This window comes from Neltuma alba, unplaced genomic scaffold (assembly GCF_004799145.2).
Source record: "Neltuma alba isolate B1F8T4 unplaced genomic scaffold, ASM479914v2 tig00007216_pilon, whole genome shotgun sequence".
In the NCBI taxonomy this organism is placed as follows: Eukaryota; Viridiplantae; Streptophyta; class Magnoliopsida; order Fabales; family Fabaceae; genus Neltuma; species Neltuma alba.
Window position 1 is genome coordinate 116,227 of NW_021634713.1, and position 15,587 is coordinate 131,813.

At 34.4% G+C, this 15,587-nt stretch overlaps 1 protein-coding gene across 1 annotated transcript; it reads right to left on the reverse strand.

Moving 5' to 3' along the window:
- Positions 1–4,598: 4,598 nt before the first annotated feature.
- On the reverse strand, positions 4,599–5,201 carry LOC114752038 (uncharacterized). The gene has a single exon (XM_028940756.1). The coding sequence runs from the start codon at positions 5,172–5,174 to the stop codon at positions 4,836–4,838; it is 339 nt and encodes a 112-aa protein (XP_028796589.1). The 5' UTR covers positions 5,175–5,201; the 3' UTR covers positions 4,599–4,835.
- Positions 5,202–15,587: the final 10,386 nt, after the last annotated feature.

A 15,587-nucleotide genomic window follows, 5' to 3' on the forward strand; every position in this document is an offset into this window, starting at 1 on the left:
TGATGGGCTGACCCATTTCAATTGGAAGCCTATTGATTCATGGGCAGGCCCATAACTCTCCAGGCCTCCACCCAAAGAGAAAACTGAAAAATCATGTCTAAATATATTATTGCGTTTAACTAATAAGGGCTGGGTTTAGCAGAAAGAGCTAGTCCCTTACAACGTGGTGAACCATGGTTTGAATCTCTGCTGGGAGAGGTACTCACATTTAGTGCCCTACAGTGTTTCGAATATGATTGCCTTCAATAAGAGGATACCTATATTTTAGCCAAAAAATATATATTATTGCGTTTATGCACAAGCCCATATAAATAGTTAGCAAGAATATAAATCATGTATATCAAGATTATCATGAACAGATGAACCATCAACAGCGATTGATTTAGCAAAAAACAAATCCCTCACAACTTGAGAAATTAAAATTCGAATTCCTATTAGAAGAAGTACCTACTGAAAAAAAGAAAAAAAAAAGATTATCCTGAACCGCCTTAATTTTTTAATGTATAAATATATCACTCATTTTCTGTGCACAGTGCCTGATGATATAAATATATCACTCATTTTCGAAGCTAATTGTGATTCTTCTCGTCTGACCCTCACAGGGGCCATAAAACCCAGGATCTATATGCCGCGTTAATTGTTCTAAAGCCAGGATGTATATGCGGCATCAATTGTTCCTAATTTATTAAACAGAGAATATAACACCACAATTCTATATAATATGGACCCAGACAGTACATTGCCAGTGCTATGGTAAATTCACATACGAAAGCAGCAAACAAACTACAGATTGATGGCCATTAAGGAATGTTTATAAGGAGGAACAGTTGCGGAATGGAATACTTCCAAGAGAGTCCAGTAACCTGTGCCAAAGCGAGAATGAAATGGTTGCTACTATTAGCCAGACATAGTTTAATTAAGCATGTGATAATCAGATTATATCCAAGGGGTTACGTTATGGTACAGAACTTGAAGCAGCAGAGAAAAAGGGCAGACAGGCAAAGAAAACAAAAAAAAGGCAATGAAGTCAGATGAATTCAGGAGACAGCAGAGAGGAAGAGGGAGACACAGACAAAGAGTAAGATATATATATATATATATATATATATATTGGAAGGTATGCTGAAGGTTAAGATTTAAGAACACTAGTGGCAGTGGCGCAGGGCATGATCAGATCGTCATCTCCTTCACCCAGCCTCTCTGGTCGTCAAAGCTTTGGACCACCGACAGTCCTGTCTCTGCAACGGGACGTCTTCTGTCTTGCTGTAATTTTTTTTTTTTGGGGGCCTTGCTGCTTCCTTCATCTCTCTGCTTTGTCCCTGAACGGAATCTGAGCTCCATGCTGGTTTAAACATCGTGCAGCCACGTCACTCCAAGGTTGTCTTATTTTGTGTCGTCTTATCAAAGAGAGGTCAAGTAACTGAGTCTAACGCTAGGAATTTGAATTAGCTTTTGAGAAATAATTTTATGAGTATTAACATCTGTTTGATACGAAGCATTAAGAATGGAGATAAAAAATGAGATTGTAGTAGAGAAAATCTATTAAAAAAATATTTAACACAAATAATTAATTATTACATGAGATTAGGAAATCCACCAATCCCACTTTCCTGTGGGTTTGTCCAATTTCATGCAACAATTAATTACTATACTAAATATTTTTAATAATTTTTTTCAATCACAATCTTCATTCCTACCCCTCATTTTTAATACTCTGTACCAATCAGTACCTATATATTACCTCTAGTTCTTAATATAAGACTCCGTCTGACTTTTATATTGGTCATAAATATAAGATCCCAATCTTCTCTATCTCTCATATTTATTCATTTTTTCTAAGATAGTATTTTAATTCTAGCCAATAAACTTGATTAGTAAGGATATTTTAGGAAAGACAACACTTATTTATTATAAATAACTAACTTAACTTATTTCCTTAATCTACTCAAATTAGTCAATAAGATCTTATATTTAGAACAGGAGGTAATATATGAGAGGCGTGAAAACATTTTTTCAAGTGTTTTTCCAATATTGCAAACTCTTATGCTTCTGTGTGCATGGGCGCTTTACGTTATATAAACCCAAAAAAAAAAGGGTTGGGGGGGTTTAAAATTGCCTCGATAAACAGTAGAAAACCGGGAAACAAAAACATGAATCGTCAATATCAGTGTCAGTAGCGCAACTTTTTCTAAATTCTGTATGCTGATTTGTTTTTGGATGTCTTTCAAAATTTGAGTCATTGTCTATACCACGTGCATTAGGAAAAAAAATACTCCTCCGGTCCTAATTATAAGACCCAATTGACTTATTTGAAGAGATTAAGGAAGTAAGTTAAGTTGGTTATTTATAATAAATAAGTGTTGTCATTCCTAAAATATCCTTGCTAATTAATATAAAAAAATGGATTGGGGTCTTATAATTAGGATCAAATAAAAAGTCAAATGAAGTCTTATAATAAAGACCGGAGGAGTATTTAACTTCAAACCATGGTAATATAAAAGGGAGTACATATCCATCTTGAAATAAATTATAGGCGGTTTGCCAACATAATTTATTCCAGTTAATAAAAATTTGACCCACAATTTATAAGACTGTGAGTCCCAGCATGTCCTGATTTTAATAAGTCTTAATACCCAGCTAAACTAATATTTTATTTTAAAGAAATTATGGGTGGGTTAGGTATTAGGACCAGGAGCATGTGAAAGTGGAATTATGCAGTGATACATTTTCACATACTAATCTCAGTCCCGTCAGTGTAATTTTTTAAAACAAAGATAGACGATTTATTTATTCTCACTGTCTTACAACAGAATAACAAGCTGAGATATGCATATTTTAAAAATCTCAGGCCACAATGGAGATAGATACATTTTTCAGAGAATAAAATGCATTTTTTTGCTAATATTTCTATTTTTGCCTGAAAAGGCCTTTTTAAAAAAAAAAATTGGATTGAAATTTTTATTCAAAGATGCATCCTAATCCCTGTCCCCAAGTCGCTGGGAATCTTAGGATGAAGGATTGGACTGTACATATACCGTAGCAGTGTCCAGGGGGGGAAAGGGAGATGGATCATATAGTGACATGAATAAATAAATGCCTATATATAAATATATATGTAGGTAGAATAATTCAGAAAAGCAAGACCTAGTAATCTTAGTACCTGGTAGATCCAATGTAGGTGCAAAGAGAGACTATCATTATTACCATACTGCAACATCTCATGGTACCACAAAACGGTGGCCCAAATGCCCAGTGGCTTGTAACGTGTGCGAACCCTGAACCCAGAGAGTGGCCTTGCTGTATTTTCCGCCACTTGCGCCCGCTTGGCCTACATAATTGTCCTATTCCTCTTTTTTATTTTTTGATATAAAAATTTTTGAAAAGAGGTTGGGCTCCCCCATAATCCAAGGACAAGGCGAAATCTTTCTTCTTCTTAAGTCATACCAATATTAAGCAGGATGAGTCGTCAATTACCCTCAGGCGTTTACTTAGGCACCCAGGAGCTAGGATGCCTCCTCAAGCGCCGCAACTGGAACCACAACAAAGTAGTACTCCCCAGAGATCGAACACATGCCAACTTGGTTATATGTCTCACCCCTTCACCAGCTGAACCCACGGACGATGAGTTGTCCTATTCCTCTTTAGTTTCTCTTATATCACCACAGAAAGGTAATAGAATAGTATATTAGCGGAACTCATATCGCGTGCAAGGTGTTAAGAGAAAATGATAGTTGAATATTCTCAGTTTACGTATCAAAATAAGCTATCATCAATGCCTAATTGCCTACTAAAGTTGTTTTACTTTAGCTTACAGAATGAAGCATGATAGAGAGAGAAAAGAGCAGCAATGGTAGAAGAAGGGCCTAGGCGTAGAGTAGAGTGAAAACAAGAAGGCTGGATAAAACTGGGATCAAAGGGCAGAGGAAATGAGAAGACAAGTGGATAAGCAAAGGAGGGAAAGAGCCCTTAAAAATTGGCTTTGGCACATGGGGGTTCTCAATGAACATGGCCAAGGATGATGACAAGCACAGCAATATGTCCTCCATTGGCCAGGAATGAGGGTGCCTCTGTCCTTATCACTCAGATATTATCTGAATTTTGCAGCCCGCCAACATGAGCGCATGCTCCCCCATTCTTTGCATCCTCATGATTCGCCCTTCTCTCTCTTCCTCCTCCTCTTTCACCTGCTTCTTTTTTTACCGACATTATTCTCTTTACTGCGTCACTCATCTACCCTCCTCCTAAATTGACCTTTCACCCCATTACATTCCCTCCCTTGCAAATTTCGGGGTGCCAAAAAGCTACTAGCTTTACCAGACAAGTCACTTCTTCTCGCCTTCTGTAATCATTTTCTTTTGAAATTTTGCACGGAATGGGAGAAAAAAAACTGTATAACACATTTAGCACAGCGTCTTGCATTAAGAGGCTTGAGATTTTGAATTTAGGCGCAGGCTTTGTCTGCTTGACACTAGGAGTTCCAAACTCTGTCATGGACCAATTGGAATTGTCCACCATTCTTTTGGAATACGAATAATTAATAAAAGATCATTTAAACTTCAACGTCGATAATGCTGAATGGACGAAAATTTTTTTCACATGCATCGAGTTTATTTACAAGCTTTCACCACTGGTTTACTCATTACCTTATGTTCTGCCAAAAAGAAAATCTGACGAAATGCCGTAACAAGCATTAAAGAGGCAACCTACCAAGATAAAGATCTCAGATTTCTCTTTTCCGATAATCAAAACTCAAAATAAGAGGTAGAAAGTAAGCAAGAGTGAGAGGAGGGGGGGAAAAGAAAAAGATAAAAGAACCAGGAGATACAGGATTGGAACTATGATGCAGCATTTTCATTCTCAGAAACCTTGCCGTAAAACTCGATGAGTTTCTGCAGAATCACGACCCGGGTTCTCAGTAGAACGATGTAATCGGCAGTTTCCTGGAACAACTGATCAGATTTTATCGTCTCGCCACTCTGACCTGGGATTAGCTTCTTCAACACCTGAAGCTTGTCGGAGAGCTTGGACTTGGCCTCCATGTGCTTCAAGCTTCTTCTCGCTCTGCAAGCACGTGAGCGAGTCCAGAGAGATGACGGGTAGGCTCTTCGGTGTCGTCTTCTTGTTCTCGCTTTTTTCACAGAGAACTTGTAATTGTTCTTCGTGTTTGAGCTCATGGCAAAGGAAAACAGAGAAAAGCAAAGAGATGCTTGTGTGTTTTTTTTATCAGGGGAGGGATCGTGGAAGAGAAACTTACAGAGAGAGTGGGGTTCTGGGTTTAAGTAATGCAGTGTTAAGAGTTTGCCCCGTAATGTCCCATCTTATTACGAACATGCCATTTAACAAAACAAATTTATGAGCACACGTAGCCAATTACTAATTTATTATTGTTGGGAAATATCTTGATAGAAAAATTTAAGGGTTAATATAATCTTTAATTCTTTAAATTTGTTTTTGTTTTTATTTTTGTTTTAGTCTTTAAAATTTTAAATTATAATTTTTGGTTACCAAAATAATCTAATTTTTTATTAGATTATAAATATCAGCATCTTAAATAAAAAGAAACTTCAATGACCAAAATTTATATTTTAAAATTTGAGAAACCAAAATCAAAATGAGAGTAAATTTAAAATATCGCAATATTGATTGAAAAATTTTTCATGGGACACATATCGATCCACTCCAAAATATCCACGTACCCTTCCGGTTCTTAATAAGACCCTTATACCTAGTGTAAAGATCTTATATTTAAAACTAAGTAGTATTATTGTATATCAACTCGAGGGCCAAAAAAAGAAAATCGTACATAAAGTTGAATATGTATGTGTGTCATGTTCACGTTCATGCATCTTCTGATAAATTAAAATAGGCATAGCAGGAAATAAATAATGCGTTTATTGGTTTTGTTTTGATTAAATAGGGATTTTTAAAATTTAGGTATAATTACTACATGAATTTATTTTTTAAATTAACATCAAACGTCAAAATGCCAAGTGATTTGCTTGAGCATAAACCTCAAATATATTGATCACGTGAACCACGTGCATGCGCGCGTACGTGCATCTGATGTGAGTGATTTTTCACAATTAATATCATATATTTATTTTATTGTTTGCATCATTAATTTGTGACAATGGTTAGAAGTGACTTGCCAGAGCCCAGAGGCTTTATAGGCATGGATGCTCCATTCAAGTGAGAGCTCATAAGTTCAACTTTAGTTATAATTTTAGCCTGTTAGTATCTATTAATATTTTTTATTCTTAATATAAGAACCAACTAAGTAATATGAATATATTAAAAAAATTAGTTAAATTAATTTTTAACAAATAGTTAAATTAATTATTTATACTAAATATGTGTTGATTTTTTAAATCATTCTCTTTAATTATATGCATAAAAAATATCTGATGTTGCAAACCATTGCCATCAATAAAAAAAATGGTGAAAAAACTTATGAACTTAAAAAATTATAAACTTGAGAGTTCAAATAAACTAATGTCTTATATTTAAAATCAAATTTTATCTCTTAACCAACTTTTATATTAAGAATAGCAGATAATATTATTTTTTAGGAACAAAAAACTCATGTAAAGACAAAAATTCAAAGAATGTGAGCAAATTGAGGGAAAGCAAACTACAAATAACCAAAAGTATGCAGAAGCATTGAAGAGGAGAATGTAAGAATTAAGTGAAGGAATAGAACAGAGTGAAAGGCCTAATGAGAAAAAAGGCAGGATGGTCCAAAAGCTAGCTAGATGAAAGGAGGAGATATTTGGATGAAAGAAGGGCATGGATATAAATAAGGGAAGCAGAGGGGCACCAATTTCCTATCTGATTTTTGTGCCAAATTGAAAAAGGGAAAGCGGGAAGAAGAGGCACCACTCGGCCAGCCAGAAAAGCCTGCCCCTCTGTAACGGCACATGTGAAGGTCCCCGAGAATGTCAATTCCTCATTTACTCATCTGCCCCCCCTGCGTATTATACATCCAAAATTCATAAATACTAAAACTTGCTCTAAATTTTGTCTTTTAATTGATCGACATTGACGATGACGATGATAATGACACTGACCTATTAATTTTAATAGTAATTTCAAAATTATTCTTAGTTTAGTCATTTTATATTCTGGTGTCACCTTTTACCTGTATACTACCTTTAGTCTTTTTAATATAAGATTTTGTTTAGTTTTTTATTTTAATCTTAAATATAAGACTCTAATTTATTTTATCTTTTTTTTTTAAGACAGTCCTTTTAATAATAATAATCCTAACTAATAAACTTGATTAGTAAAGATATTTTAAAAAAAACCATACCTATTTATAAATAACTAATTTAATTTATTTTTAATCTACTTAAATTAATCAACTAACTATTATATTTAAGACCGGAGATAGGATATTATTACCAATAACACCGTACTACAGGTTACAAAATCTTCATTTACTTGCTACTTATGTTGTCAATTACTTGATATATTTTTAATCGTGGTAATGGCTTTTGTGCTTTATTTTTCCATTATTTTGAGGAGAAAAGAGCATTCTGGAAGTGGAATTAATAAAGTGACCCCTCATTCCTCATTTTCTCGGCCATTGGCCCCCTGTAATTCCTTCCCCACTTAAAAGACATGTGACATGACAGATACTATAAATCTTGCATCTCAATCGCCAATTCTTTTCCCCTTTAATTATCCAAAATCAGGAACTTATCTGTCCTTTACCCACATTAAAACACACGTCAACTTTTTCAATAAATTATTTTTTATACGTATTACTTAAAATCACAATTCACAGTAATAAAAAATGAAGTAATTTCAGCAGGCACAATCACATCCACAGAAAAGAAAAGGAGTTAACACACAAACGGAGCTGTTGTGCAGAACAAAAGAGATGTTCGTTCAAGTTAAGCGGACAAAAATCTACAAAAGCAAACCACATAGAGTACTTAGAATAATCAATGAAAATCCCCCGTGTAAATAATTTACAGATTTTAAAAATAACTTAAAAGTTAGTTATATGTAAAAAAATGCATGTTAGTTTTTTTGAATTACCTTTTTTTTTTTTTTGGATTTCTCCTCCGGTATCCTAAGGAAATAGGCGTCTTTCAGCCGTGACAACGTCCCTAGACTAATCCGGATCGAGGGCTTGCAAGGAACCTTTCGGTCGGCGCCCTCTGACCCCTCAGGGTGCTGCATTCCCACAGCTCGAACTCGAAACCTATGGTTAAGTTAGGACAGCCCCAACCAGCTGACCTAACCCTTCGGGTTGTTTTTTTGAATTACCTTAACGAAGCAAAAGAACAAACGGGAATGAGAAGGGCAAGAGGGTAAAAGGGGGAGGCTTCCTCCAGAGGGTGCATGTGAAGGTGATATATGGCCCAGCAAAGCTCCGTTACAGAACAAGGGAGAGCACATGGGGGTGGGAGGGCACATGTGGTGGGAGGAGGGAAAGATTTGGACTACATGTGATAAAGCAGCTCTCACATATATTCACACCATGTTCTGCGCATTCCCTACATGCAACTCTCTCTTCCCCCCTGCCGCCCCTATGTCACTCAGCTCTTTACTTCCTGGTTACCCATGCCCCTGTCTATTGAGATATTAACCTCAATTCCCTCATGCTTTTAAAATTAATTATTTTAGTTTTAAATATAAGATCCTAATTTACTTTGTTTTTTATATTTATCTACTCTTCTGATCCTTAATATAGGATCCAATTTTTGAGTTGATTTTGGTCCTAAATATAATACCCATTTCTCATATTTATCAATTTTCTCTAAATTACCCCTATAAATACTCCCTCAACAATAATCAAGTAGAAGAGGGAGATGGGGTATTAAAAAAGATGATTATGGTGTTTTAGGACAAATGTGTTACTTTTCTTATAATTAACTAACTCACCTAACTTCCTCAATCTAATCAAATTAGTTAAATGGGTCTTACATTAAGGACCGGAGGAGTATTTTTTTTTCAAAGTAGTCATTTTAATAATGATAATTCTAATCAATACACTTGATTAGTAAGGATATTTTACGAAAGACAACACATATTTATTATAAATAAGTAACTTAACTTATTTTTTTAATCTCCCCAAATTAGTCAACTAACTTTTGTAATTAGAATTGGAGGCAGTAATACGCAATTAAACAATTATTATTATTATATACTCCCTCCCTCCCTATAAATATGTATAATGTTCTCTAGAGCTGCTCTTTGATCCGCAACAGAACGAATTTTGTGATCTTATTTTAACAGCCAGAGCGTTTTATGTACTCCTTAGCCTTGAGAATTGTAGAACGAAAATAATCATGGTTTGGAAAAGAGTATTCAAATTATGCTTTGATAACTGGGGGCGAAATTAGATAGAACAACGTTGATTCTTTTTTTTTTTTTTTTTACTATTTTGATTTGGCAATTAACTTTTACTTCTGTGGGTAACATAGTTGAAAACATCTTTTATATACGCATAGGGATGGAACCGTTTTCTTTCAAAGCCTGCTGTCCAGTATACAACATCACTGAACACCCTGGATCTAGCCTATATGTTAGGGACCAAATTGGAGAAACAGCTTTCTCAATGTGGTTTCCCTCCACGCTCCCCAAATTAAAGACGTTGTTTAAGATAACGACCTGTTCTTATATATAACTGGGAGAACAGTCGTCTCACGCGTATTTAGATTTCATGCACATTCCACGTAATGTAATGTGTTGAGAATTTTACCCACCCACAGCCCCCCCCCCCAAAAAAAAAGAACCTAGCCTGATGATATCGGCACTCTCTTTAAGTAGAAGGTCGCAGAAAATACGTTGATTTTCAAACCCCCCCTACACACACACATCGTTAAAAATGTTGAGCTTAGTTTCCATTGTATGAGCACAGGATACTCATAGTTGATCAACAGAAAATACGTTGAACTGTGTACTTTTTTATTTTATTAATTTCCACACAATCCGATGCTATTTGGCATGCATTTTGAGGTATATACATATTTATGCTGAACAGCATTGAAATCATTATATATATATATATATTAAGATATTAAATAATTTTCTCTTGATTTTTAGATATATACATACATATACATTAAATCCAGGACGCTGCCTGGCAGCATAAAAAAAATCTTGTTTATACTTTGATTTTCACGTAACATTTTTATTTAGCTGTTGATATCGGTGATTCTATTTTTATTGTTGCATGCAAATCCACTCTTTGCTTTGCTAATTAATTAGTTAATGGGAGTGCAAACGGGAAGAGAATTGACTAATCCGGATGACTTCTATGTAGGGAGATCGGGCTTGACATGTGATTATACTCTTCCAGTTCTAAATATAAAACCTTCATACACACTGGTAGAGGCAGGCACATGTCCGTACTTGGGAGTCAAGCCACTTTCATTCGGCATGTGCGACATCTGTACGTTCAGCTCGCATGTGGTCTCAAATAATAACACACTTTACCCTTATCCAATTGGATCTCCCCCGAAACCTCCTTTAACCCACTTTTCTTATACACGAGCCATTACCATTATCAATTAACCTAAAAGCCCAGCAAATCTTTCTCAAACGGACACCAACATTTTATGTCTTCCACCTTAATTTAAATCTCAAGGGGAAAAAAAAAAACAGAAAAGAGTGACCGGGAAATTAAAGCCTTAGTTAGAATACTAATCAATATACACCCTGTTATGATATGTACTTTTCATTCTTAATATAAGAGTTATATTACTAATTTATAAATATTGGTAAAATTAGTTATTTGTAATAAATAAACGAGTTATGTCGCTAATTTATAAATATTGGTAAAACTAGTTATTTGTAAGAAATAAATGTTATTTTTTTAAAAAATATTCTTGTTAATTATATGCATTGGAATTACCTCATTAATGAAAAATCCTAAACAAAATAGATAAATAATATTAAAAATAAAATAAATCAGGGTATTATATTTAGGATGGAATTGAATTTATAACTAAATTTTAGATTAAGTGCATGCCACAGTATTGCAGGAGCTTACTATCCCTGTGTTATCTTTCAAAAGCATGCACACAGATGGTTCTTGTGAACTTTTTTTTTTTTGACGGCGACACATCATCGATTCATTTGTTTAATTTTGAATTTAAAATAAACCGATCATTGATCTGTCTCTGAGTCGTTTTCACTTGCAGCTAGCTAGCGCAAATGTAATTTGCAAGGCAGTGTTTGGCAGTTTTAAATCAATCTTCTGCTGCCCGGGCTACATTTCTATCACCCTGTGCACAAACTTTTCGCGGTACATTTGCCAGTAAAACACTGAAACTGATAGATTCCAACAGAAAAATCTCATAGCTGGCCAGTGACTTGTTCAAAGCAAACAATACCTACATATATACAAACACATATACATATATATATTACCTTCAATCCTTAATATAATACTACCTCCGATTCTTAATATAAAATCCTGTTTGATTTTTATTTTGGTCTTAAATATAAGACCCCAATTCACTTTGTCTCTCGTATTTATACATTTTTTTCAAGGTAATCCTTCTAATAATTGTAATTCTAGCTAATATAGTTGATTAGTAAGGATATTTTAGGAAAGACAACACCTATTTATTACAAATAATTAACTTAATTTCTTTCCTTAATCTCTTCAAATTAGTCAACTGGGTTTTATAATTAAGACCGGAGGTAGTAGCTCATTTGACTTTTAATTTAATCATAAACATAAGATTTCAATCTATTTTGTCTCTCATGTTTATCCATATTTTAAAGTAGTGCTTCTAGTAGTTGCATATGTTAAAAATTTTATTAAATGGTACATGATTATTAAAACTATTTTAGAAAATATAACACATATTTAATATAAATAACTAATTTAACAAATTTTTTTAATCTATTTAAATTAATTAATTAGTTTTTATTTAAGATCCAGAGGAAGTACGAAATTAAAGTGAGCTGCGCTGGACATTGATCTTATTCATTGAAGAGAGTTCGAAGAATAAACTGTATATAATCAATAAATAGAGCAGTACGTAGTTTAACTTGTTAAAGTTTTACATTTGGTACTGGCAGTGATGATTGATGTATATACTTTGCGGAAATCCCAGAGAAGAGAACATGATCCGGCAAGAATCCTAATCTTGCATGGGAAGTGTCAAAATAAGGCAAAAGTGTGTACTGTAAAGCATTTTTTCCCCGTGACTAAACTATTCATGAGATACGAGGTCTAAACTGTGCTGAGTGACAACATACACTGTACACAGTCCTAAAATCCTTATTGAGTAATTTGTACTCTGAAATGGGACCTATGAATAGGTGACAATGTTAGGCTGTTGAGGATAATAGCATAATTGGATTAGGCTCATCGAGACGAGAAATTAAAGAAGGAGCAATGACACACGACATAACTGAAATAATCAGGTAAGCCAGTTGCATGGTGATACTTTTGATTCAGAAATATTTGCAAGCCTTTTTTCCCTCTGTCTTGACACATTTATTAATCTCTGAACTTTACATCCTTTATCTCTTATTATAAGATTTAATATTTTGACTGGGTTTGTCTACTTTTATAAGATGCTTTGTAAGTTTGTCTAAACATTTAATAGTATTACCTATTTTACCCCTAGTTTAATGTATTTAATATATTCTCTTTCTTCATTTATCTTATTATTACTCTCTCACATCTATCTATTTATATATTTGAAAAAAATATATTTACTACATATTAATTATTTTAACCTATTTTAACTATTTTTTTAAACCATGTAATTTAGTTAAAACGATCTTATAATAAGAGACAAAGTAGCATATATTGGCCAAATACAAAAATCTCTGCGTAACTTTGAAAGTGGGATCTGGGAAAGGAACATATATTTGCAGCAGTGACAAGCTAAGCGACATCCTTGTGATAGATCAGATGGACATGGAAAAAAAAGGGTAAAAATATAACCCCTCGCACTATTTTCCTTGTTATATTATTTTAGGAAAATAGAAGCAAGGTCACTTGAATGTGATCGAAAGCCTGTGAAATGAAAGCCTTCGCCATCTTGAGTTAGAGGAGGAAACACCTGGTGCTGGAGGCTTTCTAAATTGTGTGACAAATAAATGAATAGTAGCTCTCAGTCATGGATTCTCCTGACCCAGGCTGTGTCAAGAAAAAGTGATCTCTGTATGTGACGTTAACTCCTTATTGTGTGTGTGTGCATTGCATTTGTAATTGATAAAATAGCAAACAATTTACGGACCAGTTCTTAGAATATTCTCCAATCAACAGTCCAAATGGATAAGAACAAAATCCTGGAGGAGTTTGGCGATAAGAAGTCATAAAAGGCCGAGACTGGCTGGTCCTTAACGATTTGGCGGAGGCACTTTCCTTTTTTTTCTTTCGAGTTTTGCTGTTGCAGATTTGGGCTTCAAGGTCGTATTGGGTTCTCCCCTGAACTCGAAAACTCGAATGTAAAATGAACTGGTGATGTTGCATGAGGTACGATGCTCCCAAGCGTTTCGTGGTGAGGAGTTATGAGTTCGAATTACGCTGTGATGGTCTTGTTAATATACTATCTATAAGTATATTTTGAGTCTGAAAGTATTTATGCCTTGCTCCCGGTAAGTTTTTAAGACCCAATTTATCTAAAATTTTTTACATAAAAAAATAAATACTAGATACAAATCTATACGTGAGGTCATCATTGAGTTTTTTTTTTTAATTAGCAAAATAATTATGTGCGTTTATAAATTAATAAACCCTGAATGTTAATCTTGATATGACTAAAAGAGGTCAGGCCTTTTTTTTTCGGTGGGGGGGGGGGGGGGTTTGGGGGGGTGGGGGTTTGGCCTCTTTACTACCATCCTAAAAAGATTTTTCTTCCCTGCCAGCCTAGCTGATATCTGGTTGCCAAGAAAACCAAGACTTGCAACCTGACACGTGTTCAGATCCCCAGATTTAAATTCTCCTGATTTAAAGTATTACTTACTATCAGTATTTAGTATAAAAACTAATTTAACTTTTAATTCAGTCATAAATATAATTCTCTTATCTATTTTGTCTTCTATATTTATTTATTGTTTTCAAAATAGTTTTTATAGTAATTGCACATGTTAAAGATTTCATCAAATGGTAGTTCTAACTAATACATTTGACTGACAAGAGTATTTTAAGAAAGAAAACGCCTATTATTACAGATAACTAACTTAGCAAAATTTCTTAATCTACTCAAATTAGTCAACCAGCTCTTATATTAAGGACCAGAAGTATCATATTAGTAGTACTACCTCCATTCCTTATTACAAGAGTTTGTCTGACTTTCAATTTGATCTTAAATATAAGAGATATCAACTAGATTTTATATTAGGGATAAGAGATAGTATATTATGTGAAGACCTCAAGGTCAAAAAAATATTATACGAACACCATTTTCAGTATTAACTTGACATTTTCAAAAAAATATTGTATGAGGGGAGAGGAATCTACTGTACATGCTCTAAGAGACTGTGGCTACATACTGTTGTAATATTTTTTGGGTGTGTCAAAGAAAGGATCCTGCATTAATTGGGAATATGGGAAGACAAAAATAAATAGCATTAATCATGGACATATTTTCTTATTATTATTATGAATAGGAAAATCAAATGTAGAAGAGTTTTAAATGGATTTCCAATGCATTTAAAGATTTAAAAGTGGCCCATTAAAATCCTTTAATGCATTGAAGCATTTAAATTATTCAACGGAAATTTTTTATGATTATCCAACGCCTTGAAACGCTTGATATCTAGGTGCTTTAAACATGTTTTAATGTATTAAATGATGGCTATGAATTTCAAAATGGAGTAACGTCTGAAATGTTTGAAGTGTTGGTGCGGTTTTATTCCTTTTAATATATTAAACAATGATTATGAAATACAAAACGGAAGCTTTATCTCTTTGCCTCCAACCGTTCACATTATGCAATTAAATCATTTAATGTGCAACGTTCAAAACTGAAATTTGATTAGCTTTAAGAGGCAAGCAATATTCAGATCATGGAGGCCTATAAAAAGGTGCTCTGGTCTAAGGTTCAGAACACACAGCTCTAGAGTTTTCGAGCTCCTCTCTTCCCCCTCTTGTGTGTTCTCTTACCAGCTGAGTTTATTATTATCTTCTGCTGTTTTGCTCACCTTGTTATATAGGAAGGATCCGTTTAATTCTGGGGAGTGCTGCATCCTTATCTACCGGTGGTTGCGGAATAGCTCTTAAGAACAGCATCCTTAGGACGTGACTCGGATTAACTATTTATTTTGTAGGTGCTGCTGCCAACACATACAACAAGTGTGGTGTAATGTGATGCCTTGTGACCGGTGGGATAAATTCCTCGTGCCTACCAACACTCAGGACTGGGGTCAAATGGAGCCTGAATCAACACTCCCATGTCTGGGGATTGAGTTTCGGGATCTATTCGCAGTAATGTGTCGTCATACTTGGTTGGGTTGTAATGAGATGATTTTTCAAAACAGAGGATGGAATGCTGAGACTGTAATAGCCCTTTTGTGTGCTGTTCTCTGTTGGGGAAGGACAAACGATCTCCAATAGTATTGCAACACCATGACACCTGGAAGCCACCACCTGCAGATGTAGTAAA

What these genes read in the sequence shown, in the direction of transcription:
- LOC114752038 (XM_028940756.1), bottom strand. Translation starts at nt 5,174, where the DNA reads ATGAGCTCAAACACGAAGAACAATTACAAGTTCTCTGTGAAAAAAGCG.